Raw genomic sequence first — 16,449 nt, forward strand, 5'->3', positions numbered from 1 at the left:
ACTGCGCGCATACGTGTAGGGTTGAAAGGCCAACGTTGCGTGCGACTAGCCAGTCGGCGGCGATTGGGCCGTTATTTTTAACGCGTCGGTATACAAACCGCGAGCTTGGACGCTTGGCAATAGAAATTGTTGTCATCGCAAGATGCTCGCCAAGGCCACGTCGATGCGCGCATCGGCGCTCGAAGCCGCGTCGGCGACGGCGTCCGTCGCCAAGGAGAAGGCCGCTGCGACAGCCGCGGTGGCGAAGGTGAAGGCGTCCCAAGCGGCGACGATCGTGCAGGCCAAGGCCGGCGAAGCAAAGGTCGCGGCCTACACGGCGGCGGGGAAGGCGCCGCCGGTGGTCTCGTCCGACAACCCGTCCGCCGATGGCGAGACCAACTCGGGCTCCGAGACCGAGTCGGAAGGCCTCTTAAGTGAAGCGCCGTCGCAGTGCCAGTGCTTCCCGAACCTCTCCAAGAAGGAGCGGATCCAAGGTGCGATCGCGGCCTACGCTGCCGGCGCGCTCTTTAGCTTTCTCTCGACGCTCTTGATGTTTGGTGGTCCCAAGCACGTGAAGGGCTTTGCGTTCTTCTACACGCTCGGCAACATTTGCTCCATCTCGAGCTCCATGTTCCTCACCGGTTTTCTCAATCAGTTCAAGGTCATGTGCATGCCAATCCGGCGCGTCGCCTGCATCGTCTGGATCTCGTCCATGCTGCTTACGATCATCGTGGCCGTGACCATGTCCCGCCCCGGTATCCTCGTTCTCCTCCTCGTCTTCATCCAGTACTGCGCGATGCTGTGGTACGGCGCGAGTTTTATCCCATACGGTCGAGCGATGCTCAAGAAGATTTGCTCGAAAGCGGCGGCGCAGGCCACGACGGCCGTCTAGTCGCCGCTTCGATCCCTCCTTTTACTTACATTTATTGCAATATTCTCGCCTTATAAATACATGCTGGTCAGCGCACAGTGTAGAGGTAGGCGAACGCGTGCTTGGCCCACGACACAGACACTTTGGCTTGCACCGGCGGGTCCTCAAAGAGCGTGCACGCGTTCCCGTCGCGCTGGCAGCGCGCCTCGCGGTGGCGCTCGCAGATCTTCTTCATCGTGACGATGCGCTTGAGGTGCTTGAGCTGGAGGAGGAGGTCGCAGACCGCGCTCATGACTTCGGGCGGGAAGAGCACATTGTTGATGAAGACCACGGTCGCGTCCATCATGGCGAGCTGCGTCACCGGGTGGCAGATATCGCCTTGCACGATCGAGAGCGCCTTGTCGCTGACGTGCTCGGGGTACGTGGCGCGGAGCCGGTCCAGCGCGCGCTGGCCCTCGACGACGCGGTTGAGCATGAGCTCGATACCCCGCGCGTCGCGGAGGCCCGTCTCGAGCGCGACCTGGACGACGATCTTGCCCGTGCCGCAGCCCAAGTCGTAGAAGACATCCGACGGCTCGAGCGCCAAGAAGGGCATGATCGTGTCCGTGAATGCATCCGGGAGCACCTCGCCGTACGTGAGGAGGCGCTTGAGGTCGGCGGCGCTCGTCTTCTCGACGAGGCTCGACTTGGCGCACTGCGACGTCTCTTCGCGAATGACGTCCGGGTTGACCTTGTACATGGCGCGGTCGTCGCGCTCGACCTCGGCAAACACCTCGGTCAATATCTACCGCACGACAACCATCCGCCAACGATTCGATGATATCGCAGGGTGTACCTTGAGCACCTGCGTCGGTGGCAGCGCTGATGCTTTGATGATGGAGCGTCTGGCTTGGCCTCGAGCACGATCGGCTGCGCTGCCTTGCTGGGGTGGCAGACGGCGTCGCCGTCGGGTCGACCTTGACCGTTTCCATCTTGTCGCTCAAGCGCCGCATGTCGCGCCGGGTCTTGCGGTTGCTCCGCGGCAGCGGTGCATCGACGGTGGCGGCAGCTGTGGATGCTGATGAGGCCAATGTCTTTGCCGGCTTGACAATCGGCGACTCGTCGTCGTCGTCGTCCGGGTCCGTGAACTCGATCGTGAGCGTGTCCGAGATGTTGACCGTGCGCGAGCCGGGCTTCTTCTTCTCGGGCACTGGCGTTGCGCCCGACGGCTTGTGCTTGCGCTTGTCCTTGGCGCCCCCGCGCGTCTCCTTCTTCGGCGTCACGTAGCTCATGGTTGGACTCGGCGGCTTATTCCTCCAACGGCAGCGTGTTTAAAACACAAATCGTTACACAGACTGTTTAAAACCTATGTTAGTTTCGGCATATGCCGCAAACGACCAGAGTGCCGGTGTGAGAAGGTGATGAGAGTGATGATGGTGAGAGTGGCTATCATGTTGACTCTCACTGCCCAAGGGAATTATCCCGAATATCTTCCCTTTGCAGCTTGGTCAAGCAATGCGGCCAGCGTCGCCTTTGCCTGAGTACCTGGACCACTACCACCGCCGCCGGTCGCGGGCTCAACGTGCGTATATTGCCCGGCAGAAGTCGCGCACGACAAGCCTCACAGACGAGGTCGAAGTGCTCTCTTACGAGCTCGCTCGCCTCGAGGGCAGGCGGGACGTCCTCTCCGAGATGCTATCGCAGTCGATCGCGATGAACGAAACGCGGTCGGAGCGGCTCATGCGCGAGTACGTACACATGTTTGCACATGGCTTCCATCTGCATGACGCGGCCATGGCTGGCAAGCAAGAGCGCTTCCTCCGCGCCATCATGGACCCGGCCATGGTCTTTCAAGGCTTCTACTCGCTCGACACGTTCATTCGCATCTTCCAGCGCCACTCGTCGACGATCTCGAGCTTCGTCATGCGGTTCGTCTCTTGCGACGTCGTGCTTGCTGACGGCGACAAGCCGCTCGCGTGCACGCTGCGGCTCGCCGTGCAGCAGCGCATGACGCGTGCGTCGCTCGCGCTGTACTTTCCGCACATCCTCCACGACGAGGTCCTCGTCCAGGAGCTCATCGGACACACCATGGAGATCCCGCAGACGTCCGTCTATTCCTTTAACGACGACGGCGCATCATCGCGCACGACTCGAGCATGGACCTCGCTGCCGCGCTCGCCAAGGTCTTGCGGTCGCTGGAGCGTGCGACTTTTGTATTGGACAGTGGCCGACTCCCGGATGCGCCACCAGAGCATCCGCTGTGATCACTGCCTCCATGACGTGGCAGTCTCTCGTGTCACATGTAAAGTTCCATGGGTGTGGTGTGTATGGCTTTAAAGGACGAACAAGACAGCGCTCGATAGACGCAGCGTGTACTGTGCGGGAGCGTACACATCCCATTGACGATACGTTTGAAGCCCCTTATAATGGTCGGGCTGTGAAACTTACTCGTTGCACCCGCGCGACGAGGATCGAACCGTGTCCCTTGACGGCAAGGGGCACGCCGAAGGCTCGTGCACTCCGTAGCGCGGAAGGTGTTCGTACATCTGCATCGCACATTAAGGGACGCGTAATACCATTAAGGCTTGGTATGCGAGCAAGCCTACAGCTTGGAGAATGATCGTGATAGTTTTGCTGTCGGCGACTTGGCCGTGGAACAGACGCCACTGGTCCTGCGTGCAGGACGACGCTTCGGATGCCATGGACGGGGCTCGATGTTCAAGGGCGTCGATACATGCGGAGGCGCGTACTGTAGTGTGCAGTGGTTGGGTGTGGAAGGCAAGTCGTCTCTACTCGTGTCGACGCTGGTATTGCCCGCGCTCAGCGCACCTCGATCATCCTCCGGCTTTTGTAGTCCCATCGTGCACCGTAGGACGATTGGGCTGTACTGCATGACACCATTGAGCCGCCGACAAGTGTACAGTATCCGATCTTGGCGCGTTCCATGGACAGGCGCAGGTTCCATCTCACTCGACGAACGCCCCCGACGTCAAGTGGATGGCCTCAGTACAACGCATCGCCAAGCACTCACACAGGTGCATGGCCTTGCCGTGCAATCGAAAGGTGGCGTCACCGCTGCACCGACCGCGTCTATCGACAGGCCATGCGCAATCTACCGTAGGTGCCATGCGATGCCACGGTGCGAGCGCAAGGACGGCTCGTTTCGTCAACGGATGGACTGCATCTCGCGGCCTTGCTCTGCACCACTTGGATGATTGGCGTCCAGGCCCATGCTGCTGCTGCTGCTCCTGCCGCGGCCTTGTCGCCTCCCGACGACGTCGCTGCCACCCGTCGCTGGCGCTGCCTCATGTCACCGACCTCGTCGGCCATGCACCTCCAATGACACCTCGGCGCAAGATATTTTATTACAAATCGACCAATCGGGCCACTCTGACCCGATAAAGTGCGCATTGACACGCCGGATACCACGTCCGGCGTTGTATCCTACGCCTGTGCATGGCCGCGCGACGAGCAGCCGTCGTGACCGGATCGGCTCTGGTCACGGCAAGATCGCTTCGCGTCAGCCGCACCGGCGCAGTGCCACTGCCATCGGTATGCGCTGGGAGCAGCAGCGAGGCCATCCGTGGCGCCGGCATGGGCGGCGAGGGCTCGCTCGGCTTGCAATTTCGTGCTGCGAAGAGGCAGGGCAGTGCTGCAAAGCAAGCCGCAGCGCGTAGCCGCGCCGGCCGCATAGAAGTAGCTGGCAGCCCTGACGTGGCGCTCAAAGACACACGCGGCAGCGTCTGCATCGCAGCCACCGAAACACTAGCGTCGCACGAAGAGGGCCGTCGCCAGCAGGGATCCCGATTAAGTGCGGATCGCGCGCCGCAAGTCCGTTACTGCGCCGTCCAATGCGCACTTAACTGGATTTTCGCATGTTTATGGGAAATTCCCATGCATTTCTATAAAATACCGGTGGCATTTGAAGGTCGACGAAGACCACATTTCCGAATAAGCCGTCGACGATGATCCTCCTCATCGCGTCGGTCGTGATCCTGAGCGAGACGCTGCGCAGCTTGCTGCAGGACGCCTTCGCGGTCCTCTGCCAGCAGCTCGCGGACGCGCCCGTCTTCTTCTCGCTCCTCCTGGCCGTGCTCGCGTCCTGCTGCGCCCTCCGCGCGTCGCTGCTCCAGACCATGAACACGACGTCGGTGCTCATCATTGGCTTTGCCGCCGTCTCGTACCGCGCGGCCGAGCACGACATTCCGCGCCCGCTCTCGTTTGTGCAAGCGGCCGGCGTCGTCGCGCTCGTGTACCTCCTCGGCTTTGTGGGTATGTGGGCCGTCAAGCCGACGCCCAAGTACACAAACGACAAGTACACCGAGGCGAACCGCGACGCAGATGTCATTATCATTGGCGGTGGCACCACGGGCTGCGCGATGGCGATGGGTCTCGCCAAGCAAGGCAAGAAGGTGCTCGTGTTTGAAAAGACGCTCGAGTACCAAGACCGGTTCGTGGGCGAGCTCATGCAGCCTGGCGGCCTCGATGCGCTGCGGTCGCTGGACTTGCTCGACTGTGCCGAGACCGAGACCGACATCAAGGCCGACGGCTACACGATCGTCAAGACGAAGAAGGGCGCCGAAGACCACATCATGCTCCCGTACCCCGAGCGCGTGCCCAAGACGTTCTTTGAGTACATGGGCTTTGCCCGCGGCGACAACGGTACGGGCAAGCAGCACGGCCGTGGCTTCCACAACGGCTTGTTTGTCGACCGCCTCCGCGCCAAGGTCTTTGCCCACGAGAACGTCACGTGCATCGAAGGCACGGTCACGAAGCTTCTCTCGGACTCGAAGACGGACATTTGCCGGGGTGTTCAGTACCGCCGCAAGGCGACGTCCGACGACGTGGAGATGCCGACCGAGCACGCCAAGGCGCCGCTGGTCCTCGTGTGCGACGGCCTCTGGTCGGGTCTCCGCCGCGAACTCTCGACCGAGTCGCCCAAGCAGATTTCCAGTTTTATTGCCATCTTGATGAAGCACCCGCCGATGGAGGCTACCGTGCCGTACCGCGGGTACGGCCACGTCATTCTCGCCGAGCCGTCGCCGATCGTTGTCTATCAAATCTCGCCGACCGAGACGCGTGCGCTTGTGGACGTGCCCGGGAAGGTGCCGAGCCAGAGCAACGGCGACCTCACCAAGCACCTCATCAACGTTGTCGCGCCGCAGATGCCGGAGGCGTCCCGCGCCGCCTTTGTCCAGGCCGTCCAAGATGGCCCGGTCAAGTCGATGCCCAACCGTGAATTTATGACGACGCAGCCGAGCCTCGGCCGCTGCATCATGATTGGCGACTCGTGGAACATGCGTCACCCGCTCACGGGCGGCGGCATGTCGGTCGCGCTCCGTGACGCGGTGCTCCTCTCGTCGCTCCTTGAGAAGACGGACTTGGTCGACGCCGATGCGATCGCGGCGGCCCGCCACGCCTTTGAGGAGCAGCGCGTGAACCACTCGTCGACCATCAACATCCTTGCGAACGCCTTGTACCACGTCTTTTCGATTCCCGATGGGTACTCGAACGCGGCGGCCCGCGAAGAGATCCGCGAGAGCTGCTACCAGTACCTCAAGCTCGGCGGTATGTTTAGCTCGGGCCCGCTCGGCCTCCTCTGCGCCCTCACGCCCAAGCCCTTTGTGCTCGTCGCGCACTTTTGTATGGTCGCGGGCTACGCGGCGTCGCGCGTTCTGACGCCGTTCCCGACGCCGAGCAAGCTCGTGCACTGCTACCGCGTCTTCCACGAAGCGTGCTTGATCCTCATGCCACTCGTGCTGCGCGAGGACGTCACGTTCCTTGCGTGGACGCCGATCGCAGCTTTTATCAACCTCCTCTTCCCGTACCGCCGCTAAGGGCAATGTATTCTTTTCGTCACTTTTGCCCTCGCGTCTGTCGAGGCAAGACTTCTCTCGATGGCTCGGCAACGCGTCAAACATCTTGTCAATCTGATGGTAGGTAGATCAATGGGTCGCACCGATGCAGTTGTAGAAGGTCGACGTGGTCAGAAGCACTGGACGGCGAACACGCTGCTACAACTGTACACGATCAGCACTTCAAAGCTGCTTTGTGTCTTGCACACAGTGGTGGGAAATCCGATACCAGTAGGTGGTTGGCTTTTTTGGTAGGGAGGTATCAGGTCCAGCTGCCAACATCGTTGATAGACCCAACGAGTCGATTAGCACAACAGCAGGAGTACAGTGTTGACTTGAAGGCACAAGAAGGTTGCAAGGTTCCATGCGGCGGACGGGATACTACAATAAATGCTACCGAGATCTTCACTAACGTTAGGGTTAGGGCTCCCAAGCGGTGAAGGTGAACCGTCGCCTCGACACAGGCGTGGCCGTTCGCCCTGTCTCCGAAAATGTCGCTGCAGCAATTGCTTCAAGACCCCAAATGAAGACCCTCGTGCGCGCTACGTCGCATGGTTGCCACGTCTGCCTCATGCGCGCGCAAGGGACTAGAGTCGTCCTCGTGGAAGTCCAACAACGCTAAATACAGTACTATGCTGAACAAGAAAGGTAGTACCGCGGTGCTGATCGCATGCGTTTCTCTGGCGCCCAGAGAAGCAGCGAAATCACTTGTCGCTCCATGCTGACCACGTTCGTCTTGAACCTTGCAGCTTGCTTGGTATCGTGCGTAGCCATGGAGCAGAGGCCTCGACGCACCACCGAGAACAAGAAGCGGTGACGTTGGCGCGCCCAGATGCTCTATCACTGCCACCTAGCAACGAACGCTTGCAACTTGGCACAAGGACCGCCAGCTGGCGCCCGCTGCCACCCAGCAAACGGGCAAACAATCCTTCGGACTGGACCATCCACATAAAGGTCGCTGCCACCGACAAGGTCGACGGCCCACGTGCGTCGGTGGCTCCACCTTGCTCTTCGCTGCTGGTCGCTCGTCGTTTGCAGGGCTTCTATACAGGCCGTGCCGTGGGACGACGAGCAAGCGTGCTGGCGTTAGCGGCGTGTGACATGTCCTGTGACTGATTGCATAAAACTCCTCAGTGACTGACCGCCTCCACTGGCACTTTGCCTTTTGTTCGCTTCGAAGGATGCTCAAGTCGAAAACGGTGTTTACGAACGAGGACGAGAAGCGCTTGCACCAGCGCAAGCTCCGCGCCTCCAACCAGCGCGCGCACGTGGCCCGCCGTCGCGAGCACATTGAGCGCTTGGGCCGCCAAGTCGACGCGCTCGCGTACGAGACGAGCCGCCTCGAGGGCAAGCGCGAGTCGCTCAGCGCAACGCACTGGTACCTCAACGACCACCGGAGCGTCAAGACCGTGCACGAGTACCTCCGCGTCTTCAAGTACGGCTACATGACGTCGCTCGACAAGGAGGCGATGGTCCAGGAACGCTTCCTGCGCTCCATCATGCGCGACGACCTCCGGTACTTTCACCTTGTCGGCGTCGACAAGCTCCTCTACGTCTTCCGCATCTACTGCGCGTCGCACAGCAACTTTTCCATGTACTTTCTGCGCTGCGACGTGGTGCAGAACGACGAGGACGGGCTGCTGGCGTGCCACGTGCACATGATCGTGTCCCAGCGCATCACGCGCACGACGCTGAGCATGTACTTTCCCCACATCCTCCACGACGAAGTCCTCGTCCAGAAGCTCATCGGGCGTCAGATTGACCTCCCGACGACCTCGATCTTTGGCTTTGACGAAAACGGCCTCGTGGCTTCGTACAATGCGAGCATGGACTTTGTCGGCGCCTACATGCGCCTCCTGGCCGACCTCGAGGCCGTCGCGCTGCTCGTCGGCGGCAACATGTACCACCCGAGCAAGCTCCAGAGCTTGGCCTAGCCCCGTCGTCGCGAGATTATTATAAATGCATCAACGATGGTGGTATATTGTGTAGTCGTGGTCGATGCCAAACCACTACGAGGTTCGTTTCCGCTTGGAGCTCGACGACGTCGACGACGACGCGCGCTTCTTGCTGGAACTGCCAGAGCTGCTGCTCGACGGCTTGGCCTTTGTCGCCAAATGCTCTTCTTCGGCCACCACCTTGGTACCGAGCTCCTCGTTCTCCTTCTCAATGAGCTTGGTGAGGAACTCGCCGCGCTTCTGGAGCTCTAGAATCGTGCGCGACTTGAAGAACCAGTCAAAGCGGAACTGCCACGCCTTGCGAATGTCCTCTTTGATCGCGACCCAGTCGCCGCCGACGCCGTGCTTGTGCATCATGCAAATCAAGAAGACGTCCTCGTCCATCGTGAAGCCCTTGCTCTTGTATCCGCCGGGGTACGTGAGCTTCATGTCACGCCACGGGTTCTTGTACCGGGCCACCTACACGTTATTATTACCGTGGTGACATGCCCACAAAGACAAGCATTCCGACGCACCTTGGAGGCGAGGGCTTCCTTGATGGCGAGGTTGCGCTGGATGCGCTTCTCGCCTCGCTCGATACGGTCCATGTACTTTTGGTACTCTTCGAGCTCGGTCCCGCGCGCCCAAAACACGTCATAGTACTCGGCGACGCGCGCCACGTCCTTGACAAGCAGCGTCGCCACGTCCAGACACACTGCGTCCTTGTCGCTGCGGCCAAAGCGCTCGCAGCTCGCGACAAACTGCTTGAGGTCGCGTCGGCTCCAGTCGCCAAACCCGTCGGCTTCGAGCGCCTCGAGCTCGGCCACGTCGGCAGCGTCCATGACCATATTCTCGAGCTCGGCCTCGAGCTGCTTGGACTTGAGGTCGTCGCCCTCGAGCTTTTGCTTTTGCTCGTCCGCCTTGGCTTCCTTGATGAGCTTCATGTGCTCCTTGCGCGCAAACTCGACGTCGTAGCGCTTCTGGAGCAGCGCCGTCATGCGCTCGCGGTCAAAAACTGGAAATCGTGCACAACCGGCACCTTGGGCTTGTTCTCTTCGTCGGGCTTCTTGGTCTTCTTCGGCTTGGTCTGGCCCGTTTGTTGGCGGTAGTACTCGTCCACGTCGTAGTTCTTCTTGCGCTCGCGTGCGGGGAGTGCAATGAACGTCGAGGGCAGCACGGAGCCCGACTCGGCCGCGTCCTTCGCAAAGTTTTCGCCTTCAAAGTCGTACAGGCTCGAGACGCTCGTCAGACTAAAGTTGGCGAGGTTGTGCTGCATGTCGTCGACGACCTTGGCCTTCATGGCCTCCGTGCGCTCTTCGCCCTTCGCCAAGATCGCGTCAATGTCGTCGTCCGTGATCATCGAGCCCTTGGCGTTGAAGATTTCGTCGGCGCCAAAGCGCACCATGGTCATGAGCTCGTCCTTTGAGAGCTTCCGGTTCTGCTGCGCGAGGCGGCCTTGCTGGATGATCGCTGCGTCCAAGTAGAGCTTGCGCTCGGCGCGCTCAATGATCTTTTCTTCGACGGTCCCGTCCGTCACGAAGCGGAAGACGCGGACGAGCTTGGTCTGGCCAATGCGGTGCGCGCGGTCCATCGCTTGCAGATCCACTTGCGGGTTCCAGTCCGAGTCGAAGAGAATCACAATATCGGCCGTCGCCAAGTTGATGCCGAGACCGCCCGCGCGCGTGCTGAGGAGGAACACAAACTTGGTCGAGTTGGGCGCGTTGAACACGTCCATGTACTCGTCGCGGAGCTCGCCCTGCGTGCTGCCGTCGAGGCGGCAGTACTCGTGGTCGTTGTAGCGCATGTAGTCTTCCAGAATGTTGAGCATCGACGTCATTTGGCAAAAGATGAGCACGCGCGAGCCTTGGGCCTTGAGGCGCGGCAGCAGCTTGTGCAGCAGCGTCATCTTGCCGCAGTTCTCCCAGAGGTGCGGCCCTTCCTTGTACGGCGGGCCCGGCTCGGCGCCGTCAAAGAGGTACGGGTGGTTGGTCACCTTGCGGAGCTGCATGAGGATGTTGAGGAGGCGGACGCGGTCCGAGCCGCCAATCGAGTTGAGGTGCGTCGCGTCGCGGTGCAAGACGCGCGTGTACCACTCGCGCTGCATCTCCGAGAGGCCGACGTAGAGCTTGGTTTCAATCTTGGGCGGCAGCGAGTGCTCCACGTCCGACTTGAGGCGCCGGAGGAGGAACGGCCGCAGCACCGTGTGCAGCTTCTTGATGACATTTTCCTGGCCTTGCTCGCCATCGACGTTGAACCACGAGTCGAAATCCCCGTAAAGACATCTAGGATTCCGCAAACGAGGTAAACATGGGTGCGAGGATGGCATCAAAGTGTACCTGGGAGAAGAAAGTTGAGGAGCGCCCAGAGCTCGTGGAGGTTGTTCTGGAGCGGTGTGCCCGTGATGAGGAGGCGGTGCTCGACGTCAAACTCACGCACGACCGTCGAGAGCTTGGAGTTTTCGTTCTTGATGCGATGGGCTTCGTCAATGAGCATGTACTTCCACTTGTACCGCTTCAGCGTCGCCTTCTCGATGATCGCAACTTCGTACGAGAGCACGCACGCGTCAAACTTGGTCGTCTTCATCGTCTCGCGCAGCACGTTGCGCTGCTCCTTGTCGCCCATAAACTTGAACGCGCGGATGGACGGGCACCACCGGTTGAGCTCGCGCATCCAGTTGCCGACGGTCGACTTGGGCACAATGATCATGTGCGGACCCTTGATGGCTACATCATACATCTTTGTTATGAGGACGTGGAAGAGTTAAAGGGCTGGACGCACCGCGGGCTTCACGCAGGTACGCGAGGAGCGAGATGGACTGCAGCGTCTTGCCCAGACCCATTTCGTCGGCCAGAATCCCGTTGACACCGCAGTCGTGGAGACGGATCATCCAGTTAAGACCTTCGAGCTGGTACGGCTTCATCGTGCCAAAGGCGATGTTCGATGGCTGCTTGTCGAGGCGCGTGAAGCGCGACTCCTCCATCGCGAGCAGCGCTTGATCTTCGGCCGAGTCATCCGCCTTCTTGCCCGACCGGCGGTTCTCGCCTTCTTGCTTCTTTGTCTCCCCGCGCTTCTTGGTCATGGCTTTCCCCACGGCCGACGTCCCGCCCATCAAGAACGACGTAAAGACATCCGACTACACATTGCACAACCATGAGTCTTGGATGTATGAGGGAGCGCCGAGCATCTTCATCACAGAGACGAAAGTATGCATGGCATAATCACGTGGCGACCATACCTGCGCCATGAGGAATTGAAGTCGCTTGTCCGTGGGGCGGATGTTCTTCTGGGCCTCGGCGTCGGCTTCTTCTTCGGCTTCGCGCAGCGCCTGCAGCGACTTGAGCTGGGTCTCCTTTTGCTTGCGGAAGGCTTCTTCTTCCTCGAGGAGGAGTGCATCGCGGGCGGCCTTCTCTTCCGGCGACAGCGCTTCTTCCTCTTCTTCCTTGGCGGCGATGGCTTGCAAGGCGCCGGCAGCATCTTCGTCGTCCTCGACACCGGAAGCATTGCCATCGTCCGAGTACGACTCCACATCCGACTCGTGGGCCGCGGCCGCGTCCTCGGCGCGCTTCGTCGGTGACTTTGTCGTGGCCATAGACACCCCAGGCTCCAATTCCAACAATACCAAAACGCTCGGCGTGAATCCCGTGTTCTGACTGGCTATAATTCGATTCGAAAGGTCCTGGATTGGCTGAAACATTGCGTTTTTGAGATTGGTGCAAATCCAAATCTTTTTCCAAACACCATCAAGCTTGCAGCGTCCTTTTATTCTGCGTGCGATTGGCCAAAATAGGATCGCCTCCACGACTTCCCGCCCTTGGATTGGGCCATGAGCAGTGTAGCGAGCAAGCGCCGCGGAGTCCTGGCACCGCCTCTGCGTGCCAAGGACATCGACCTCGAGCATGGAGGTCTGCGGCTGCGTGGCCTCGGCCGGGCCGTCGCCAGAGGTCACCGACGGCGAGGGGGTGATGGCCACGGACGAAGAGAATCCGGATAAATGGCGTCATCCGGAGGCTAATTTCGGAACCTCATCACACCGCTCGTTGACACAAGAGACTGCAATGGCGAGTGAAAGCGTCGGCTCCTTGGGGTTCTTCACGGGCGTCTCCGTGGACGACAAGAAGTACGAGAGCCTCCTGGAAGACCTCCGCGCCCATGACCTCTTGGGCCCCGTGGATGATGCGCTGGACAACTACCCGTACCCGATGGGCCCGACGACTGCCTCGAGCCGGCCGTTTGTGCTGCATGACAACCTCTCGGCCATCTTCATGGGCAACGTGCACATGCCGGGGAGCGAAGCGCCGCCGGCGAGCGAGCAATCTAAGCCCAAGGGGAAGGTGAGCGCGCCGCCGGGGTTTGCGGCGGCGCCCCAGGGCGCTGCGCCGACCCAGGCTGACTTGGAGTGGGCGCGGAGCCAGCAAGAATTTGCGATGCTTCGCGAAGAGTTCTCGAAGAAGGCCGCGCCGGAAACTGCAGTCTTTGGCTTTGGCAACGCCGGTCTCGGCATTTCGAGCGCGCCATCGACGTCGTCCGCGTACCTCTACGCAGAAGACGACGAAGACGATGGCATTCTTGAAGACTTAAAGCTCAAGTCGCTGGGCTTGACCGAGGACGAAGAGACGGTGGCTCCGGCAAATGCTCTTGCGGTGCCTCCGCCGCTCCCGACGACGACGCCGACGCCGCCGCCTGGTTGGGGCCCGCCCGCAGGCGCCTTGCCTCCTCCGGGTATGATGCCGCCGCCGGGCACGATGCCGCCTCCTGGTGTCATGCCGCCGCCGACCGGCAACATGCCTCGCCCGCCGCCAGGCTGGCGTCCCGAGCACGGCCCGCCGCCGCCACCGCAAGGTATGATGCCGCCACACGGGTTCCCGCACCACCCGCCGCCGCACATGCTGCCGCCGCACATGATGCCGCCGCCGCACATGATGATGCGCCCGCCGTTCCCACCGCCGCCGCACGTGCTGTTGCAGGAGCGCGTGTTCCAGGTCATGATGCCCCGTGACATTCAGTTTGTCGTGCAGCAGGAGCTCAAGCAAATCCGGTCCAGCGATCCGTTCAGCGACGACTATTACTTCCACAACTACATGGTGGTACGTCCTTTCTCTCTTCGCCATCGTCATTACGCAAACTACCGGCGTAGAAGCGCGACCGGGCCCGTCAGCAGGCGCTGCCCGGGCAACCGCCGCTGCCGCTGCCGTCCTGGAAGCTCGAACACGTCAAGTCATTTGACCCGCGGGATGTGTCGCGCGCCAACAAGTCGCGGACGTGGGAGACGGAAAACCACGTGCTCGGCCGGACCTCCAAGACGAGCTTGTACCGGCCGCGCGAGCTCCTCAACTTGCACAAGGTCGACGAGCAGCCTAAGGACGTGACAGTCGTCGACGTGCTCAACCGCCCGGAGGAAGAGCTTGGCGCGTCCGTCTTCCGCAACGACACGTGGTCCAAGCGCCAGCGCATTGACGCCGGCATCGTCCACCTCCTCGCGCTCCAAGACGCGCGCCATCTGCTCGACGCCCGCCGCATCAACGTGCAGCAGTTCCATCAAATGGACACGGCGCAGATGGACCCGGCGCTCATCGAGCTCCGCGAGCGTACGACGCGCCTGCTTTTGGACCTCGCCAGCGTCCTCGGCGTGAGCACCGTCAACGGCGAGGCGACGTGCGACCCGCCGGCGCTCGATGCAATTCTTTCGGTCTCGAAAGGCAAGAAGCTCGTGTGCCGCGCGCTCCCGCTGCTGCACCCGTCGGCGCGCTTTGTGCTCTTCCCGTTCCTCGTCCAGTACATGCTCGCGCAGACGCACCGCATCACGGACCAGTTGACGGCCGACGAAGCTGCGGCCGACGACCGCCTCGCACAGACGCTCGTGGTTACGATGATGTACCACTCGGTGCCGGCCGACGTGCTCGCCAAGGCGCTCGCCTACGCGCTGGACCGTCAGTCGCTCGCGTCGCTCTCGCTCGTCCTGCACCACCGCGTACGTGGATTTCTGAGAATTTCGTACTGGATTCTGATTGTTGTGGGTAGTCGCGTGCTGAGCTCCTGCAAGCGCTCTTGCAGAAGGGCGGCACGACGTGCGAGACGGCCGCCGAAGACGTCAAGGCCGCGTGGTAGACCATGCATATGTGTCAAGGCGCCCTTTCTCATGCGTGTGACTGGTAGGATGAAGTACCAGGACCGGTTTGTGGACCTCGCGTCGCAGATCAAGGAGGCCGCGATGCAGCAGCAGCCGTGAACGCCTCTACCGCTTTCTGCATTTCCTACATGACGCTTGCATCTTATCTCTCTTCCCACAGCATATTGGCTGTGAGTTTGAATAGAAGACACACTGCATTTTTGACGACACGGATGTCTCCTCCATGAGCACCTCTCTGGCCCCACGATGGAAATCGTGTCGCCCATGTCCACGCTTACAAAATGCGCGCCGAATCCAGTCGCATGTGTGGAGGGTGAGGCGGCCAACCCTAGCCCTGCCCTAATCCCCGAAAGCCGCGGACTCGTTTGCGGACTGGCGCTGTTGTCGTGTCAAAGGGCGTGTGACTACTGTTCCTCATCGGCAAAGGCAGCTCATCCAATAAGAGTTCATCGAGCGAGATTGGATGCGAAGAATCGATCTTGCTTGATATGCTTGCGAGAATAAGAATGCGATAGCTCTCCTTGGTTGTGTCTGTCAACGTATCGCTCGTGGGGACGTTCGCTCCGCCGCGGTTGTGCGTAGGCGTGGATGGCTGCCTCTTGGTTGGGCACAACCCTACTGAGCTCGAGCGTGACGTTTGCGAGACCTTGCAGCGCGTCGAGATGATGGCGGCGGCGTCAATGGTGCTGCCACAACGGGATGCTGCTCTTGACAACGTCGCACGATCGAAGCGCCACAACCGAGCCACCGACCGGCAGCTCGCTGCATGAGATGCAACTCTGGACCCGGCGTTGCGCCAACCATACAAAACGAACGCGCTTCGTCCATCTGGGGCAGTGTGCTTGTCCAGTCGCCAAGCATACCGATGTCGTCGTCGTTCAGCGCAAAGCTGGGTATTTTCAAAACGTGCAGGCGCGGCAAGCAAACACTCGCAAGCGTGAATGGTGCCGCCGTGAATTCGCTGGCCTCAAGCACCAGCTCCTCGAGCAGCGGCATCTCCTCGACGAAAGGGGGCGCGCACTGCCACCGTCTCCAGGCGCGTGAGGCTAGAGAGATCCATAAGCGACATAAACTGAGCAACGTCGAATCGACTGTCCTTGATATGATGAAGCGACTCAGCCATCCTTACCGGGTGGCCGTCGAGGACGCGCTGCAAGCCGAGACCAACGCGAGTCGAGCACCGCCGCCGGGTCGGGGTCGCGTTGGTGCTACGCCGGGGTGAGAAGATCGTAGCATTCGGCCCACAGGTTCTGCCATCCTTACCAGGCGGCTCTCGCTCGCTTGCGTTGGTTTAGGAATGTAGTAGCGTAGTACTAATATAGGAGAGAAGCATCGTCCGTCGCATGTCCATTTCCTCGTTGCCATGCAAGCTTCCGTAGCATCAAGGGCATAGAACATCAATTTTATACCCTTGATGCTACAAAAGGTATCCGAAAGCAAACCCCGATGTCCTTGGTCATTTGTTGCGATGTACTGAAGCCAGTCAGGAAGTAGGGATCTCACCGGGACTTGAACCCGGATCTACCTGGTGGTAAACCAGTGTCTATACCGCTAGACTAAAAGATGTCGACTAGATTTCAGCCTTCTTGACTGCCTCCCCAATCTCGACGCTCCAGACGCGCACTCCCGCCAAGAGTGGGTGGGAGTAGTGAGAGAGGAGAAGAGAGAGTGTCACATCAAGAAGCCATCTGCCGTCTGTACTGC

General features: G+C 60.5%; 7 protein-coding genes and 1 pseudogene across 8 annotated transcripts; 5 read left to right on the top strand and 3 right to left on the bottom strand.

Annotated features, from left to right (window-relative positions):
* The first annotated feature begins 128 nt into the window (after positions 1-128).
* On the top strand, positions 129-948 carry SPRG_11638 (hypothetical protein). Its single transcript, XM_012350586.1, has one exon. The coding sequence runs from the start codon at positions 143-145 to the stop codon at positions 869-871; it is 729 nt and encodes a 242-aa protein (XP_012205976.1). The 5' UTR covers positions 129-142; the 3' UTR covers positions 872-948.
* Positions 911-2,121, bottom strand: SPRG_11639 (hypothetical protein; the record flags this gene model as incomplete). The annotated part of the gene is made up of 3 exons (XM_012350587.1): positions 911-1,634; positions 1,686-1,734; positions 1,787-2,121. 3 exons carry the CDS (start codon positions 2,119-2,121, stop codon positions 939-941), a joined length of 1,080 nt encoding a protein of 359 aa, XP_012205977.1. The 3' UTR covers positions 911-938.
* Positions 2,122-2,344: 223 nt separating this feature from the next.
* Positions 2,345-3,227, top strand: SPRG_11640 (hypothetical protein; the record flags this gene model as incomplete). Its single annotated transcript, XM_012350588.1, has 2 exons — positions 2,345-2,934; positions 2,985-3,227. The coding sequence occupies 2 exons, from the start codon at positions 2,345-2,347 to the stop codon at positions 3,091-3,093; spliced, it is 699 nt and encodes a 232-aa protein (XP_012205978.1). The 3' UTR covers positions 3,094-3,227.
* A 1,515-nt stretch (positions 3,228-4,742) lies between these two features.
* SPRG_11641 (hypothetical protein) lies at positions 4,743-6,687 on the top strand. Its single transcript, XM_012350589.1, has one exon. The coding sequence runs from the start codon at positions 4,795-4,797 to the stop codon at positions 6,664-6,666; it is 1,872 nt and encodes a 623-aa protein (XP_012205979.1). The 5' UTR covers positions 4,743-4,794; the 3' UTR covers positions 6,667-6,687.
* Positions 6,688-7,861: 1,174 nt separating this feature from the next.
* Positions 7,862-8,657, top strand: SPRG_11642 (hypothetical protein). Its single transcript, XM_012350590.1, has one exon. The coding sequence runs from the start codon at positions 7,866-7,868 to the stop codon at positions 8,616-8,618; it is 753 nt and encodes a 250-aa protein (XP_012205980.1). The 5' UTR covers positions 7,862-7,865; the 3' UTR covers positions 8,619-8,657.
* Positions 8,658-8,693: 36 nt separating this feature from the next.
* On the bottom strand, positions 8,694-12,207 carry SPRG_11643 (hypothetical protein; the record flags this gene model as incomplete). Its single annotated transcript, XM_012350591.1, has 6 exons — positions 8,694-9,098; positions 9,155-9,619; positions 9,652-10,850; positions 10,955-11,341; positions 11,397-11,751; positions 11,854-12,207. The coding sequence occupies 6 exons, from the start codon at positions 12,205-12,207 to the stop codon at positions 8,694-8,696; spliced, it is 3,165 nt and encodes a 1,054-aa protein (XP_012205981.1).
* A 442-nt stretch (positions 12,208-12,649) lies between these two features.
* SPRG_11644 (hypothetical protein) lies at positions 12,650-14,955 on the top strand. The gene is made up of 4 exons (XM_012350592.1): positions 12,650-13,702; positions 13,753-14,586; positions 14,637-14,719; positions 14,772-14,955. Exons 1-4 carry the CDS (start codon positions 12,674-12,676, stop codon positions 14,842-14,844), a joined length of 2,019 nt encoding a protein of 672 aa, XP_012205982.1. The 5' UTR covers positions 12,650-12,673; the 3' UTR covers positions 14,845-14,955.
* Positions 14,956-16,239: 1,284 nt separating this feature from the next.
* SPRG_30164 lies at positions 16,240-16,311 on the bottom strand (annotated as a pseudogene). The gene has a single exon. The product of its transcript is annotated as a tRNA-OTHER (tRNA).
* Between the last annotated feature and the right edge of the window lie 138 nt (positions 16,312-16,449).

The sequence above is a fragment of the Saprolegnia parasitica genome, assembly GCF_000151545.1.
Source record: "Saprolegnia parasitica CBS 223.65 unplaced genomic scaffold supercont2.67, whole genome shotgun sequence".
Taxonomy (NCBI): Eukaryota; Oomycota; class Saprolegniomycetes; order Saprolegniales; family Saprolegniaceae; genus Saprolegnia; species Saprolegnia parasitica.

Excerpts from the sequence above, each read along its gene's own strand:
- SPRG_11638 (XM_012350586.1), top strand. The coding sequence starts at position 143 with ATGCTCGCCAAGGCCACGTCGATGCGCGCATCGGCGCTCGAAGCCGCG.
- SPRG_11641 (XM_012350589.1), top strand. The coding sequence starts at position 4,795 with ATGATCCTCCTCATCGCGTCGGTCGTGATCCTGAGCGAGACGCTGCGC.
- SPRG_11642 (XM_012350590.1), top strand. The coding sequence starts at position 7,866 with ATGCTCAAGTCGAAAACGGTGTTTACGAACGAGGACGAGAAGCGCTTG.
- SPRG_11644 (XM_012350592.1), top strand. The coding sequence starts at position 12,674 with ATGGCGAGTGAAAGCGTCGGCTCCTTGGGGTTCTTCACGGGCGTCTCC. Across the intron at positions 13,703-13,752 it reads ACTTCCACAACTACATGGTG|AAGCGCGACCGGGCCCGTCA; the intron begins GTACGTCCTTTC and ends CTACCGGCGTAG. Across the intron at positions 14,587-14,636 it reads CGCTCGTCCTGCACCACCGC|TCGCGTGCTGAGCTCCTGCA; the intron begins GTACGTGGATTT and ends TGTTGTGGGTAG.